The following is an 18057-nucleotide window of genomic DNA, read 5'->3' as shown; positions in this document are numbered from 1 at the left end:
AATGCCATGTATTTGGAATCATACAATATGTAACCATTTCAGACTCACTTGCCACTTGGAAATAGGCACTTATGGTTCCTTCACGTCTTTTCATGGCTTTACAGCTCATTTTCTTTTATCCCCAAATAATAGCCAATCATATGGATATACTACACTGTCTTTACTCCATTCACCTATCGAATGGGACATCTTGATGCTTCCAATTTTTGGCAATTATGAACAAAGTGACTAAAATCATTCACATGCAGGTTTTTGTGTGGTCCCCAGTTTTCAGCTCATTTGGGTAAATATCTGGAAGGGCAATTGATGGAGCATATGGTAAGTCTACTTTTACCTTTGTAAGAAACTGCCAAACTGAACAATTTCTTTTTATAATGTAAGCATACTTAGTATACTTATTATAGTGATAGATGTACAAAGTAAGTTAATCTGGCTTTTATTCATCATGAATTAGGAAGTACTTATGTTATCAAAGTGGTATTTATATGAAAAGCTACCATGCTCTAACGGAATGCCAATTTATGACCTTTCATTTCTTCCTCTCTGACACAGGAAATCCGGGGTCCCCTCACGCAATGGCTTGGGAAACACGTGGATTCTGATGGAGTAATAAAATCCAGCAAGCTCTCCCTTAAATTCGTTTCATCCTATACACCTGAAGTAGAAATAACCCCATCTTCTATACCTGTTGTTACTGACATGGAGGCCTTTTCATCTGAAAATTTTAACCTAGAGATCTACCGACAAAATTTGCAGACCAAGCAACTTGGAAAAACAATTCTGTTTGCCGAAGTGACAGCCACAACGATGAGCCTCCTGGACGGGTGAGTTCTGGTGCGACCTCCGGCTCTGGCAGGGAGGAAGCCTCTATGTTGATGATTTCTCTCTACCAAGAGGGGGTGTGACTAGGGTCACAGAGCAATACGGTCTGCCAGACCTATTTACCTCTTTACTTGAAGAGTGGAAATGTAGGCAGAGAGATTACGTAAAGTTCTTTGGTCTAAGATTTGTATTTTAAGGAATGGGTGTTTTATTGTGTCTGAGATGCTCCTTAATTAGGCCTTCGGAATGTCCTTCGGAAAAAAGCTTTATAAACAAAAGGTTTCGCAGGTGGCACTGTTGTTAAGGCTGTTGTTTTACTTTTGTGGTGCTATAACCAGCTTTAAACATTTAATTTAAGATGTACTTCAGGAGTATTAAAATAGCATATTTGAATGACATGTAAACTGTGTCAAACTGAAATAAATTGGAGCTGAAATTGTACTTGAAAACCTGTTTTGGTATGTTCCCATCCAATACATTTTTTAAGTGCTCTGTAATCCCATTTGGATGTTTGAAATTTACTCTTATTGCAAGTTTCTTCCCTGCCCCCCTGTGGACCTTGAGTAAAAGTTAAACAATGAAAAACAGATGAAAGGAATTTTTTAAACTCCCACATTAATAGTATTAATTAATACTCATATTACATTGAGATAGTTTAAAAAGTAGAATTTTGGAGGGAATGAAAAAGAAAAGCGTCTTCCCTGAACATGGGGCCAGAAGTGAAAGAACATAAGACTTCAAAAATAATTGTGTCCATAATTTCTAGGATGAAATTTTCACCTACATGGTTAGATCGATATATAATTTGACATGCGAGCATATTTTGACCTCTCTTCTTCATTGTACTTCTAGAATTTGATAATGGGTTGATATAAAATAAAATAAGATAACCTCAGCATTTTATTGACTTTCCTACTCAACGTAATTGGAATGGCTTTGAGTATAGTGTGGAGAGAAAGGACTAGATTAGAAGAATTGGCAGTGAAGGCGAGAGGAGTAGGAAGGCGGATATGAACCATGTTTATTAAAAAGTATTCTTTATTGACTTAATTTGGGTTGTCATAGGACCTTTATCAGTGTTCCCTAAGCCCCCTTTCCCCTTTCCCTCTCCGTCTTCTAGCACCGCATTCCCCAGAAGGGAAGCAGAAAGCCTGTTCTTAGAGATGGAACAGTCATTACTTGCTTGTTACAGACTCGGTGATAAATCTTTGCTACTGAAGTTGAAGGGGTAACCCACTTTGGTGGCTTGGAGCTATGTACCCCAGAAAAACAGGTCTTTAATCTTAATCCATTCCTGTGGAGGTGAATCTGTTGTAAATAGGTTTTAGAGAAGGTGTGGCCCAGCTGAATCAGGGCAGGTCTTATCCTATTACCTACGACCTTCTAGAAAGGCCATAGGGGAAAAGCTGAAGCAAGAAGAGGACCTGGAAGAGAGGAGAAGGTGCTGCCTTGTGCACTGCTATGACAGAAAACCCAGACCCAGGCTCGCTGGGTCTTTGGGACCAGCCGCATCCTTGGGAGAGAGCATTGCCTTGTTGACGCCTCGATTTTGGGTTTCTCCTAGCCTCGAGACCATGAACTGATAAATTCTTGTTAGCCAACCCATTGCATGGTATTTCTTTTAGCAGCTAGGAAATGAAAATATCCATGATAATTACGTTTTCTAAATTAAAAATCAGACATGACCCTACTATATGACATTCTGGAGAAAAAACTATAGAGACAGTTATAGATGAGTGGCTGCCACAGGCTGGGGGTGGGGTGGAGGGGAAGGATGAACAGGTGGAGCCCGGGGGCAGGGTTTAGGGCAGTGAATGATCCTGTGTGGTGCTGTAATGGTGGGTACATGACACCATACGTTTGCCAAAATCCATAGACCTGTACAGCACAAAGAGGGAAATGTAATGTAAACTGTGGACTTGAGTTACTAATGATGTGTTAATATTGTTTTATCACCAGTAACAAATGTACCACATGAACGCAGGGGAATCTGGGTGCTAGAGGAGACTGGGTATATGGGAGTTCTCTTAAATGTTCTATAAAACTAGAACTGTTCTAAAAAAATAAATTCTAGGAAAAGATTTAGCAAAAGATTTTGGGAGGCAAAGTTAGAATAGAACACATTGATATTTGCAGACCATTCTTGTTTCTGTGAACAAAAATGATGAACCTGTGATATCAGGACTGTCTAGAAATCTTGGAATTATGGTTCCCAAGCTTGTAGAATAGGTGCTGCATTGTGAGGGGGCGCAGCGTGCACCCCATTTGAGTGGGCGCACCAAGGCACCTGGGTGTGTTCAGATGCTTGGGTCTCGTTACACCTAGTGGAGCCAGTGTTCTAGGATGAAAAAAAATACCAGGCAAATATACGGCCTTAGCACTCTCAAATATTAGGAAGTTCCTTTTTGTTGTTGGCATTTTTTTATTTAATAAAAATTCTGTCTTAGGAAACTCGGTTCTGTAAAACGATGAAACGGTCATTGAAGCTGTTTCACCGAGTTTGACATTAGTCAGAACCTTCTGTAGGATTAAAAGTTTTTATTAAAGAGGAAGATATTTTACCTTTTCCCTGGGCATTTAGGGTTCTTTTTTTTGCTTCTTGTCTGGTCTCTGCAGAGCATAGAGATTGAAACAGCTGTGATTATTAAATCTCCCCCCGCCCGCCCCATATACAGTGTTGTGCAGAGCAGCTGCTGAATAAATATTGCCGCTGCTACAACTTCTCAAAGATGTCCTTCGTCCACGGCTCACACTGGTTCCATTTTAACCCCAGTGAAGAGGCGAAGTTCCGCACAGAACGCTAGTGAGTCAGGAGCCTGCTGAGAGGTTCTCCAGGAAGGGGGACTTGCAGGTGGCACCTTGGTGCCAAAAGGAGTCCGAACAGTTCACCAGGGGGCCCTGAGAGGGATAAGAGACCTACATGGCTTGTGCCTTTCCAAGAGTAAGACCAAAAATGTGTTTAAAACTAATCTCTTACCTAATTCTTTATGACCTACCTTTATGGAAACAAACCTCATGTTGTGATAATAATGGCTAACATTTATTGAAAGTGATTGCATTCCTGACAGTGCTTCCTAAGTGCCTTCTATGTATCAACTTACTTCTTACATTATTCTTGATACCTCATCGTGATGACTGGAGCAAAGTTAAACGCTAGTGCCACACCAGTGCAGAGAATGCTAGGAAACAGAGTTTACTCTATGTGGAACTGTTTCTGTTTCTGAATGCTAATAATTGCATGGTACTTTATATCACATCAACGTACCAGCATCCTAGATGGGGCAAGAAGAATTTTCATACCATGGACTGAGTTCACGCGATGCTCTTGACGGGTATCACTTCTGTGGCAATGGGGTGGCTCTTCCCTAAAGCACACGAGTAGACAAGAAATTTAAGTTAGACCTTAATTATAAGGTTTTAAAAACATTTTTTCTCTGAATTTTTCCTCCTCTTGGGACTTGAACCAGAATTCCCTTGGGAGTTCTATCCCTAAGGAAGAAGTGGAAAATACTAGGGTCAACCAGCAACTTCTGGTGTGGTTCCAGATATCCAGGCACAGCTTTCCACCCTTAATAGGAAACTCACCCTTCTGCAAGGAAGGCAACCCAGAGATCCCATTCATTTACTTCATCTCAATCAGAGTCAGGATCCTGGGGTGATGTGTAGTCTTCTCTCCCAATCTGTTAGCTTAGGACAGACATGCTCTCTGCCCCTGACACACCTACATATCATGCTGTTGTAGTAGAGATGGGGGCCATGGATTCCTCCTGGCAGGTGGTCAGTTCATTCCCTGGTCATCCGTTGGGCAGACCAGGTTCTGCTCTCTTGCTCACTTGCTCACTGTCCTTTGGGGTTTTGGCTTTGCCTTCTGAGAGGGTCGTCCCTATACCACATTGGTGAGTATGGGCTTTTGCCAGCCACTTCCTGCAGTGGTTTGGAGTCTGTGCATTGTTTTCAGATTTGAACAGGCACAGCTTTTTGTAGGCTGGACTTACAGTTTATTTGGTGACGTAAACCCTCAAAACTTTAGCAGGCCTCTAGACTTTCTGCTTCTGATGGGTTCTGGGAGTAATGGCCGGTCATCTTGCCCAGACAGACCACATAAGCCTAATTCTGGTCTTTAACAGCCCCTATGTGCTGCCCATCCCCTTCCCTCCCAATTTGCTGGGGGCTTCTTGGCCACGTGAGCTGTAGGCTTGGGGAATGGCCACACCCTCCATCTCATCTTTGCCTTCTGGTTTCTGGGCTCTAGATGGTGAAGCATCTGACTTATCTCCTGCTGTGTCTGCAGGGACAGCCCCACAATCTCCAACTCAGATCACTGGTGACAGACAGAGAGCTCCTCCCTTATCAAATGTGTACTCTTTCCTTTTGCTAAGTGTGCAAAGAAGAAACTGGGAGACACTGAGATTTTGACTTTTTAGAGCTATTTCCTAAAATGGTACAGGCTCTGACACATGCGCTGCCTTCCCAGATGCAGGCGGCCATAACGTGGGCTTGAGCAAATGCTTTGCTCCTGCATAGCAGTGTCACCAGGTGAGCCCAAGAGACCCATGTCCATTGCCAGCTCCTCCAATAAGGCCCATTTTAGGCCTTATTTCTTGTGGTGTGCACAGACCTAAGACTTTGCGCACCTCATTCAGGTACCAGTTTCCAGGTCACCTCGGTTAGGTTCAGCTCTGTGTGACAGCAACCCCCAGATAAAAGTGCTGAAGCGAGCTTGAAGTTTCATTTTCTCTCTGTAAATGAGAGAGCCCAGGGCCAGCGGGTTGACTACTGCGTCAAGGATCCAGGCGAGCTGATCTAAGGAGGCTACTCACCTGTGTCTTGTGTTCACATTTTAGCCAGGAAGCAGGGAGAGCACTTCCAAGAAGCTGCCCTTGACATTTTTCTTTATATCCCATGGCTAGACCTAGTTCCATGACCATATCTACCTATAAACAGGCTGGAAATAGATGTGGGCTTTATATTGGGATACTCAGGTTCTGTTACTTAAGGAAGAGTGGAGAGTAGATACAGGTGGGCCATTAGAAGTCTTTGTCACAGGTATATTCTGTTTTCCATGCTACTTTGAAAAAAATAGCTGGAGGCCCTTAAAGTAGCAAGCAAGATTTAAAATCATAGGCAAAACTAATTTTTAAAAAAGATTTATTTTATTTTATTCCCCCCCCTTCCTCTCCCCTTCCCCCTGCCCTGCTGTTTTTGCTGTCTGTATCTATTCGCTGTATGATCTTCTGTATCTGTTTCTCTTTGGTCTTCTCGTTTTTTTCTCCTCTAGGGTCCATCAGGATTCGATCCTGAGACCTCTGATGTGGAGAGAGATTCTTGTCAATTGTGCCACCTCAGTTCTTGGTTTCTGCTGTGCTTTGCCTTGACTCTCCCCTTCGTCTCTATTTTGATGTGTCATCATCTTGCTGCATAACTCACTTGCATGGGCACTGGCTCACTGCACAGGCACTCTTGCCACGTGGGCACTCAGCTCGCCTCATGGGCACTGGCTCTCCACGTGGGCACTGGCTCACTGTGCAGGCATGCTTTCTCTTCTTCTTTTTCACTGCGAGGCCCCAGGGATCGAACCCAGGTCCTCCCATATGGTAGATGGAAGCCCTATCCCTTGAGCCACTTCTGCTTCCCTGTAATACTAGTTTTGTTTCACTGCTTACTTAGGATCACAGAGGCAGTTTTCTGGTAAAATTGGTAGGACTAGGGGGATTTGAAATTTATGACAAATATTTTAGAGGATATCATATGTTCTTCTTTGACTTCAAACCCAACTAAACTGCCATGGCACTGAGTGGGCATTGGAAGTCTTCATTTGATCTCTGTAGGTAAAGGAGAAGCTTGGTCCACCCTGTGAATTTTGAAGCTATGCTAGTGATTTGGTAGACAGGAAGAACTCCGGGAAGGCAGTACTGGAGGGAGAATGTGGAGGCTGCTTGCTGATCACTAAAATCAAGGCAATTGAATAGCCTGGAGACTCCTACCTCCAGCCCCTCCAAGAAAGCAAAAAACAAACCAGCCAAGGGAGTGACCTAGTTCCACGCCAACTGGTTTGATTAGAAGGGTTGATTTCATCCCTCGCTGCATATCTCTGACCATGAAATGGCTTTTACGCTCTGTTGTCAGGGGCACATCTTCTGGGTACGATGCTTTGTGCATTGTTGGTTTTGTTCTGACTCTGAGGCCTGTTTTTCTTTCTGCATAACTTCCTGGTAGGGTTCCCTGTGGCCAGTGAGCTCACCAGGTTGGCTAGGGCCCATGGGTGTGGATTCAGTGCTGTGCTTGGACCCTGAGCTTGACTGGATTCCATAATCCCTTGTCCTCCAGCCACAGACCCAGGAAGCTGTTAGCAAATGTGAGCTCTGGAGGTGGGGGAGTGAAGGGCACCCAAACCAGGAGGTTCCAGCCTCACTGTTGGAGAAGCACCTGAGGTGCTCACGCTGCTCTGGGGAAGCTGCAGGCCCTGTGTATTCCTTTCAACCTCGAGAAAAGCGATGGTCAACTGTTCAGTGTGAGAAAGGCTCTAAGTTAGACCATGAGTCGCCGTGCTTTTTTGGAATATTCTTTTGTTTGATTTATACTATCTTTGATTGACTTAGACCAAGTCTCTGTCAGCTCTTCACAGGAACTAGGTGTGAAGCACCTTGTGTGGTGAGCCAGATAGCCTCAGACTTGTTTAGACCCATTTCCTATGCATTTTAGTACATCCTGAATAAGCTGGACCAAGGATTGACTGTTTTGTATTTGTAAAGAATAATTTAAATTTCATTTTATACTAAATAAGTTTATTTCTCTACCATTGTTTAAGTCCCTTGAGTTTTCCAGGCTTAACCTTGACTGCCACTTCATCGAGTAAGCATTTATGCAGTGTATCCTGTGTACCAGGCACTGTGTTAGGCAGAGGAGAGGTACTGATGGGGATGAGGTACCAGCCAGGCCTTAAGCAGCAGATAAGCAGATTCTTGTGCTCATTTCAGTTCCTAGAGTTCCGTTCGCTGTTCTTGGGCTGAGTGCTGGGAGTTCAGCCGGAAGGGAGAGGTATGGGCACAGGAGATGGCAGCACGCGGTGGGCAAAGGAATGCCGCTTGGCCAGTCTCTCTTACGCAGTTCCTAAGCGTCAGGCGTTGCTCCTGAAGTCATGAAACTCAGTCTAGCATGGAAAATGCCGGGACAGGAGACTTGCTCACTCTTAGCCCGATGCCCTTGGCTTTGTCACCTCTGTGGGGCTTGATTTCCTAGACTGGGAGAACAGGGGCATCAAACACCACAGTGCTCCCCCAAGTCAGGGCTGCCCCCCAGCCAGCCTCTGGGGCTCTCTGTAACTTCCAACGCTCTGTGAATTAGCCTCAAGTTAGTTGAGGAAGTCTTACATGGAAGACAGTTGACTTTCTAAAAGCAAAGTGGAAAAAAAAAAGGAAAGGTAATTCCATAAAGCAGCTTAAATTTTTTTCCCCTTGGGGGCAATGGGTGACACTGGAATGACATCATCATTTAGAAAAGATAGTATTTTTATTTTAGAATTTGAGGCCAATCCCAGCTTTTCCACTCTATGCATATATATCTAGTCACCCCACAAACATCCCTTTGCTCTCTTCTTCCCTCTTCTCTCCTAACTCACTCTCTCCTCTCTTCTCCACCTCCTCCCCTGAAGTCCAGGCCAGAGCGGACAGAAATTGGGCTGGAACTAATTTAATGGCTGAGTGACCTCACAGTAGAGAAACAGCCGGATCCTAATAGGGGTCTTTGTGTGCATTTCCACCCTGGCTGGTAGCATGCCAGTCAAGAGTCAAGCGAGAGGCACAGGTGGAAGCGATTAGACCTGTCATAAAGTTTGAAAAATTGATTCTGGAGGCCAAGTGAATAGATTGAACTTGACAGTGTTGTCCTAAAGATTCTAAGGGAAAATTCTGTAGTTTAATTTGAAATCCCTTGATTATTCATTAGCTTTCCAGATGGCTTTTGTTGATGTTTTACATATTAATGCCTGTATTGTGTTGTGACTGGTGTACTTTTAATGTGCACACATCGATAAGTATCCTGAATTAATGGGATGTTAGCGTAATTGTGAAATAAAGGACTTTTAAGAAGTTGATTGCTCTGGAATAATTAGGGTAGCCTTTATATGGGCCCAAATTGGTGCTTTAAAAGTGAAAACTCTGGTGGAATTTTTTTGAAAACCTTCATTTCAATGTTTACATCTAAATTAACATTTAAAATAAAAGTCCAGCCTTTGACTTCAACAGTCACGTCTGAAGGGTTATTCTAGCAGGTTCTCCATTAAATGCTTTTTTGTCCCAACTCAACACCTGAATAAGTTAGCTTCTCATATACCAAGCTTCTGGGGTTGAATGTTCAGTCATCTTTATTTTTCAGAAATTTATCCACATTTGTTTTTCGTGTTCTGGGATGCTGTTGTTTTTATTTTTACGTCTTGTAACTGAACTTTTCAGTAGAGTAACCTTCTTGGTGTGCTTGCCATTTTTAATTGCTACAGTGATTCTGTTTAGATGGCACCGTCATTAGAGTCAGGCCACCTACTCTTGTCTCTCTCAGCGTTGGAGGACATTTAACTGTGGCCCACTCACAGTGTCCTCAGTTCTTCTGCGCATCAGGGTGAGAGTGGAGGTAGCCCCCAGGCCCGACGCCCTGTGTGGTGGAAAGGGTCTCTTTCGGGGCACGCTGGGGCAGCTGCCCGGCCCTTCCAGGGATTCCTCCGTGCTGAGACACAGTGGGAGCCCTGCCTCCAGCGCCCTCCAGAGCAGCAGTCTTCATCTTCTGAGGGTACACGAGACGTTTAGAAAGAAACTTAGACAGTAGAGTAAATATCCGTCATGGGAAGTATTTGCAGAAATTTCCTAGATCGCTCGTTCTGCATTACTTTGGGGAGAATGTCCTGATTTGACCCAGCGGCTCGCCTCTTGGGATCTAGTACTGCTGCCCTGAGCTGGAGTCTCAGCTCCTGCATTTACTAGATAAGAGTACTCCGGGCAGATCTTGTCGCCTTTCTAGCCTCCCTTGTTTGTATAATGTGGCTAGTGATACACCCTGCTTTTTCTTCTTTTAATTGCCGTTGTTCAGCTAATTTCTCTGGTGCACCAGCTGTGTGCCAGGCTCTGGGAACCCAGTGGGGAATACAGCAGGTGCAAAGCCTGCCCTCATGGAGCTTGCCTTCACTCCAGGACGGAGGCCAGGACATGCTGGAACGACGTTTGCAAAGCTCTCGGCTCGTAGAAATACTTCCCAAACCCTCATCATCACTTAAACCTTGTGCGTGATTCTCCTTTTCCTTTTGACTTTTGTGGTGCATTCTTCGTGGTTGTAAAAGAAACAAAAAGCAACGGCATCAGTGAAGGTTGCAATACATGCCTTCTTGGGATGGGTTTGAAGATTTCAACAGCGTTTCCTCATTGTACTAGAAACATGATGGTTCGTCTGTGGTACTCCTGTGCCAAAAATGTGTTGTCTTAATCCAGGTTTGCTTGAAAGATGTGGAAAAAAACAGTCAATTGCCACAGTTTCCATTTCTCTTAAAATGTATGGAGCAGATTTCCTTTTTGTTTAATTTTCTTTGTATTTAAATCCTCACATTTAGCATCATTTTCAGAGGTAGCCACATCCACTTCCCCGGTCTTGTGGGTGTGCCTTGCCCGTTACCCACCCCTTCCCACACCCCTACAGCTTTTGCACCAGTGAGAACTGCGTGTGTTTGATGTTGCTTCAATCTCTTAAGTGTGTTGACACATCTCAGATCCCGAATACTCTGCATAATTGCTTGATTATATACTATACTTGATATTAATTTTGTCAAGTGCTTGTTTTGTTTAAAACAAGCGATGAAAGACCACCAAATATAGTCCAGCAAGGTTCGGGGCTAGAAAGTGCGAACTCGGCAGATGGCAGCAGGGAATTCTCTCACCTTTCCCCCTCTGGCTCAGAGTTCTCTCAGTGAAAAGGCCAAGAGTGTTGGTTGTGGTTTAGACGTGAGCTGGTCCCCGAGGTGGTGGGCAGTGCTTTTCCTCTAGTCCAGGGAGCGTGGACGAGGCAGGCTCCTTGGTCTGGGCTTGAGCTTCCTCTTGGAAGATCACTTGGCTGAGGGGGAAAGTGTGTATCTCTGGGAAGTTCTAAAAGTTGCTGGTGACATTTCTTGCCAATTCTTCTAGCACCATCTGGGGAAGAGTTCCTGTCTGTATAACAGCAGACATTTTAAATTTTTTATTGCATAAGGGTGAAGTTAAAAAAAATGAGCAATAAAGACCATTTTGGTGGCCTCCGAGTTCTCAGAGCGAGCCTAATAGATACCTTGCTCGCATGGCATCCTCAAAGCAGCACAGGCTGCAAGTGTCACCACTTTCTGTCCTCAGGCAAGTCCCTGCGGTGTCCTGTCCGGTGGGCCCAAGGGGCGGGGCCACGGAAGCCCTGCCCGCATCTCTCGCTTAGAGTGGGTGGTCAGCAGCCTTCCTTCCCCCGGTTTCCCCACATGGAGACTGCTGATAGTCCCTCCGTGGAAACTAAGAAACAGAGATTGGGAATGTGTTCCTAGGTTCTGTGGCAGTAAGAAATGTGTGACAAGAAAACAGTGTTTTAAAAACTTTGTGAACTAACGTTAGTTTCTGAGCAGAAACTTGTTAGATAATTCTTGCCAGTGTTCCTGAGAATTCACACCTGCCCACTCACCTTTGTGTTGGGTGTGGAGCTAGAGGCTGAGCTCTGCTTTCAAAAATGTGACTTAGTAGCCACCTGTAAATGTGCTGGCTCATCAGACAGGTAGCCTTCCACCCATTAAGCATCCCTCCCCCCATTTTAACTTTTGCCTTAGGGTTTATTTAGACAAACTATTTTTTTTTTCCCTTTCCAATAAAACATGTGCCTGCTTTAGAGGTGAGAGCTGATTATCTTTCGTCTGCCCCTTTAAAATCGTTTGCGCACACCTACCATTTGGCCAAACGTTCTCTGGGCTCTGAAATGCCTTTGTTTCTGCTTTTCGTTTCGGAGAGAAGCATGTTCTGTTTCTGCATGAGGGGTATTCCGTCACTTTGAGATCCCAAACGCCACATTTTTTCTGCATTGCACAAGGAGTCATTCATCATTTTCATTTTTTGTTTGGCTCTCCCACAAGAGTATTCAAATTAGTGAGAAGGGAAATGTTGAAGTCATTGCCTGGCACAGAACTATTTACTTGGGGGCTGGGGAGGTGAGAGGAGAGCCGAGAAGAGGGAGGAACTCTGCCGAGCTCTGTACCTACCTACCTCTCTCTTGACCCTTGGGTTTCAGAGGTCGCCTGGGTGCCGATGTAGGTTAAAATTGCATAAACTGTGTGTGTACAAATTTACCAAAAATTGAAACTATGCATTGGGGTGGCGGTGGGGAAACCCTAGAAACATGCACTATAACTTGTGTGTGCCGTTTTGCCACCCTAGCTGTGCAACCTTGGATGAATCGTAGGACCACTCTGGGTCTATTTCCTCCTCTGTAAAAGGAAGCTTAATTTAAAAACAAAACAGTAGTGCCCCCTTTTCAGACAGAGGAGTAAAGAGAACCCTGATGTGCCCGAGGGGCTGGGGAGCCTCCTTGGAACACAGGCCTCGAGACCAGTGGGCAAGTCCTTCTGGACTTGACACTCTCGGCCCAGGGAACAGCTCTTTTATTTTACAGCATGGCTGACTGGTTGGCTGGATTATTTCTTTTTCTGCCCTGCCTATTCTATTTTAGCTGTTACCAGGTAAGTTATTTCTTCCTCCTGTAGGTACTGTGCGGTTGAAGTAGAATACGTTACCTTCGGTTGTCCTGAGCCCTGGCAAAGCTCTAAGCATACTATTTTTAAGACTAAGTGTATGAGTATCTCCACTTCCTTGACTTCTCCGGACTAACATTAGTGAGGACTGAGGGCTGTAGTTCTCTTCTGGGACTCTGGGAAATGTGTGTGGATTCCATGCCCCTGTAAAGCTAAGCGGCGGTTGTCTTGAGGGGTGATTATTCAGGTAGGTTTTCAGCTCCCGGGGCCAAGGATTGGAAGTCACCAGTTAGAGATGAGTGACATCTGAGGAGAGAACTCTCGGCCAGAATCGCTTCCAATCCAAACACCGAGAATTCAAGAGGGGGGATGATACCACGGAGTTGAAAACTTAGTTGTGGAAAACTTAGTTGTGGCGGAAAATGCCGTCAATCCACAGCACACTTCAAGTGCCCTGGGAGGTGAGGGGGCGGGGCTGGGCAGCGGCAGGACTGGGGAGAAGGGGAGTTTGGGGAGGTGTGGAGTTGTCCTGGGTGAGGTCTTGGCTAATGAGGTTTCATTAAAGCTTGCTTGGCTCATCACCCCAGAGTGGAGCATTTGCTCCATAATCGGAGCCTGGGTTGGATTAGCTTGGCATGGTGGTGGAGAGTTGGCGGCGGGGATTTCCACAAGTCCCAGCTTTCTCCCTGTTCTTCTGGAGTTTTGACAGGTAAACCTACCTGTTCGGGGTACCCCTCCTACTTCTAAAAATAGCCTACAATAACGTCGCTTTTCTAACCATAAAGAAACTGAAATGCCTTTTGATTTTTAATGCTGTGTAGCACCCAGAGAGGTGCTACGAGAAACTTGCAGACAGGGGCTGCCAATCTCAGATGTGGAGCTTCTCTTAGAAGCATTGTTTTTGTTTAGAAGTTCCATTGAAAAGCCTCCCGCAGCCTTTATTTAGGTCTTGTTTCTTTTCTTTTCCTTCCCTTTCTTTTTTTTTTTTTTTAAGATTTATTTTTTATTATCTCCCCCCCAGTTTTCTGCTCTTTGTGTCCATTTGCTGTGTTCTTCTCTGACCACTTCTATCCTTATCAGCGGCACTGGGAATCTGTGTTTCTTTTTGTTGCGTCATCTTGTTGTGTCAGCTCTCCGTGAGTGCGGCACCATTCCTGGGCAGGCTGCACTTTCTTTTGCGCTGGGCGGCTCTCCTTATGAGGCACACTCCTTGCGTGGGGGCTCCCCTATGCGGGGGACACCCGTGCATGGCATGGCACTCTGTGTGCACATCAGCACTGCACATGGGCCAGCTCCACGCGCATCAAGGAGGCCGGGGGTTTGAACCATGGACCTCCCATGTGGTAGACGGATGCCCTATCCATTGGGCAAGTCCGCTTCCCTCCTTCCCTTTCTTTCTCTCTTCTCTTCTTTTTCATGCAGCCTATAAATGCCTCCCAAGTGTCGAAGGACTCCCTGAAGGAGCTATTGCTCTCGGCAGGCAAGGTAGAGTCTCCCTGCATGATAACAGGCAGCTCCTGGTTTTAACTTCTATGCCTTGGAAAACTGTCAAGAAAGTTAAATTTTTCTAGCACAATCCTGTCGTCATTGGGGTTGACTAAGGGATTTGATCTCTGCTAAATCCTAAATCGGTCAGTGTGTGCCCAAACTCTCCTAGCCTCGGGTCTGGGAGACTCTGAAGGCCGATCATCTTGGCGGTTGCACTGCCTTCTGCAAGGTCAGGGCGTGTCTAAGCACCAGTGAGGAGAAACTTCCTGCCAGTCGTTCAGTTAACACATTTTTTTTGGAGGTACCAGGGTTGGGGATTCAACCTGGGACCTTGTATGTGGGAAGCTGGTGCTCAACCATGAGACATATTAGCTCCCATGAATTGGTTTTCTCATTTGTTTGCTTGTTGTCTGTTTTTTTGTTTGTTTGTTTTTAGCAGGCACTGGGAACCAAACCCGGGACCTCCCACGTGGGAAGCAGGCGCTCATCTGTTTGAGGTCGCATCCACTCCCATGTTAACAAATATTGATTGAGCTCTGGTACCTTGTGGCAGCCCATTCCAGTCATCTTTGGATAGTGGGTCCTTCTAAACTCATTCCATTCCAAAATGGAATTCTGATCATGGATCCAAATAGAGAAATTTTAACCCTCTCCCAAATGATAGTGTTTAAGATATTTGAAGGCGGTTATTATGACCAGCCTTATCCCCATACTGTCTTTTCTCTAAACTTCTCCAGTGTCTAAATATTTCCTTAAACTCTTGTGTTGGAGAGCAAAGCTTTCCATCTGAAGGGCCAAAAACCCTGATATAAGACCAGTCAGCGTACATCAAATGACACAAATTTATTTTTTAAAAATATTTTTCAACTATAAAAATGATTCTTGTTTGTTGTTGAAAACTTGCAAGTTTAGTATTGAATAGTAAGGACCTCAAAATCATCTGTAATCTCACCACCCACTGAAGGTCATGTTAATCTTTTGGTATGTTTCCTTCTAGCCTTCAGTGCCTCTCTCCTCCCCCCATCCCATACAACTTACATAAAATTGTGATTACATTATATATGAAATATGCATTTCCCATGAAATCAAATGATCTGCTAAAATATTTCTTTTATTGGGTGCATATAGCCTTACCATAATTTATTTGAATTATTCCCCATGAATGCCTTCCTGTCTTTTTCAGTATTTTTCTATTGTAAATAATGAGCATGTTTCTTTCTGAATCAGCAGTTCTGAGTAATTCTTAACAATTTCTTTTCTAGAAGAAAATGTGAAAATTACAAAACAAAAGCAGACATTAATAGCAGTTGAACAGGATGGAGCTAATAATGTTCGTTTATTGTTACTTATGTTGCCACTATGTTGCTATGCAGTCTCATCTTTTGTTCACAAGGATGTCATGCCTTGAGAATATGGCTAACATTAATTGAACATTTACCGTGTGGCAGGTACTGTGCTCAAAGCATTACATGCATTTTTTCCATTCAATATTAACCAAGACACTATGAAATAGGTACCATTATAGTTTCTACTTTAAAAGGTGACAGAGCTATGGCTGGCTGGCTGAGCGAGTTTAAATTGCTTGGCCAGAGTCACAAAGAGTAATGGTGGGAGCAGCCTCAAAAAGATTTTCTGTCTCCAGAGTCTTAATTCTTAGCCCCTAACACTCTGTTACCTCTCCACAGATGCTTTGCTGAAATCCTAACGTTCTGCATAGTACCCCTTACTTGCAATATCTACTTAAGCACTAATCTTGTTACATAAGGAGATGAGGTAGGCATGCCTAAATCTTGTTGATGGTGTTCATTTATTTTTATGAGATGTGTGGTAGAAAGAGCTTTAATGCAGTGGGTCTTAACCAGGGGCCCATGGACCCCCAGGGGATCCGTGGAAAGATTTCAGGTGGTCTGTGAACTTGAATTGAAAATTCAAAAAAACATTCTGGTGGGGATGTGTTGGTGCAGGTACGATATATTTATTAAATTATACACAGTATAGTGTGGACTTAGTAAGGGGTTTGTGGTTTTCACCTGACTGGCAAAGGGGTTGTAGAACAGAAAATGTTAAGAACCCCTGCTATAATGAGAGACCTGAGTTGACCAGCTCTTGAGCTTACTCATGTGACAAGTAACTTATTTGTTCTTCTGGACCAGTATCTGTAAAATATGGGCAGTGGTACCTATAGTGATGGGTTGTGATCTGGGCAAACTAAAATGGTAGTGTGTTCTATATGCCAGTACAATTCCTGGCCTTTAACAGGTGTTCATTAGTAGTTATTGCCTTATTTCTTTGAATTTCCCATGGAATAGGACATTTCTGGTTAGTATAAATTACAGTGGAAAATTACAACTGCACATTTCTTTTAGCCTTTGTCTAGGTGGCAATAACCCTTCAAAGATGAGCCATAGTAAATGCAGTTATATTGTCCTCTAAGTTCTGTGAGCTTGAAAAATAGAACAATGATAATTATCCAATTTAAAGAAGAGAGAAAAAGATTGAAAAAATAAAGGAACAGTCTCTGGGACCTGTGGAATGATATGAAAATGTTCAGTGTATGTGCAATTGGAGCCCAGAAAGAGAAGCAAGAATGGGGCAGAAAAGAATATTTAAAGAAACAATTGCCAAAGGTTCCCCCAATTTGATGAAAGATGTACAGATTCAAGAAGGTCATTAATCCCCAAGCAGGATAAACATGATGGAAAATGCCTCAGCCCATCTTAGTGAAACTGCTGAAGACCAAAGATAAGCAAAGAAAGCAGTGAGAGAAAAAAAAAAAAGATCTACCCATAGGGAAACAGTGATCTGAATGTCCACAGACATTGTCCACAGAATGTCATCAGGAATTGTGGAGACCAGAAGCAAGTGGAACAAAATGTTTTAAGGGCTCAAAGGAAAAACATCTGCCAACCCAGAATTCTATATCCAGTGAAAATGTCCTTCAACAATGAGGGCACAATACATTTTTAGGTAAAAGGACTTTGAAACAATGTGTCATAGTGCGGACCTGCTGGAAAGAAAAGCCTGAACAGCAGATGAATACTTGGATCTTCAGGAAGGAGTGATGAGTACTGAAATGTAAAAATCTGATTAAATTTCAAATACTTCCTCCCACTTAATGTCTTTAAAATTCATATGACCATTTAAAGCAAAAATTCTAACATGATCTCGAGCGATCTTGCCTATGTTGATGTAATACAAACCACCACTCTAGCTTAAAGGACAGTGGAGGCATGGCACAAGGACTGCTATGCTTGCAAGGTTTCTGCATATAACGTGAAGTGATAAATATTAACTCTAATTAGATGTATAATTTAAGGGTGCATGTTGTAATCCCTAGAGTAACCAATAAAGTTTTATCCCTATTTCAGGATTGAGCTTCTTCAAATGGTCCACTTCGTAGCTGTTTCCTAGATGAACTGAAACATTCTTATTTCTTAAGCAGTTGATGTCTTACCAAAAAGAAAGGTGCGACAAATCTGGATCCAAAGTACAGAATCATTGAAATTAGTAACCGCCATCTGTTTTCCACTGAAAATAGCAAATTCTTCCCTGGACCCTCCTCGTCGTGGCTCCTACGGACCACAGAGGTCCTGAGCCTTCTGATGCTCTGCCCCAGCACGTTGCTGTTGGAGGCTCTGCGAAAAGCACACAGGCTGATGGAAGAAGAAATGGTCCAAATGATAATGGTTTAAGCAGTAAAATTAAGAGGCACAAAACAGAATGGATTGGGAAAAAAAAAAAAGCAAGACCCAAGGATATGTTCTCTTCATGACATGCTTAATTATAAAAGACACTGAGAGGTTAAAAGTTAAAGGATGGAAAAAGATATGCCAAGCAAACAGTAAGCCTTAGAAGGCTGGAGTGACGTTATTAGCATCAGACAAAACAGACTTGCAAAGAATTGCAAGAGACAAAGACGGTTATCTCATAATGGTAAAAGGACCAATGCATCAAGAACACATGACAGTATAAATGTGTATGTACCTAGTAACAGAGCTTCAAAATACACAAAGCAA

General features: G+C 43.7%; 1 protein-coding gene across 15 annotated transcripts in view; it reads left to right on the top strand.

The window, feature by feature from the left end:
- Positions 1-18057, top strand: part of HLCS (holocarboxylase synthetase) — a 239049-nt gene that overhangs the window by 87800 nt on the left and 133192 nt on the right. For all 15 annotated transcript variants that reach the window (XM_071214961.1, XM_058296218.2, XM_071214966.1 and 12 more), the window contains one exon: positions 553-824. In XM_071214961.1, coding sequence (XP_071071062.1) covers positions 553-824 — 272 coding nt within the window. The remainder of the gene's footprint in view (positions 1-552; positions 825-18057) is intronic.

This window comes from Dasypus novemcinctus, chromosome 4 (genome assembly GCF_030445035.2).
Source record: "Dasypus novemcinctus isolate mDasNov1 chromosome 4, mDasNov1.1.hap2, whole genome shotgun sequence".
Taxonomy (NCBI): Eukaryota; Metazoa; Chordata; class Mammalia; order Cingulata; family Dasypodidae; genus Dasypus; species Dasypus novemcinctus.
Note: the sequence above shows the minus strand (reverse complement) of the source record. Positions and strands in the feature narration are given on the sequence as shown.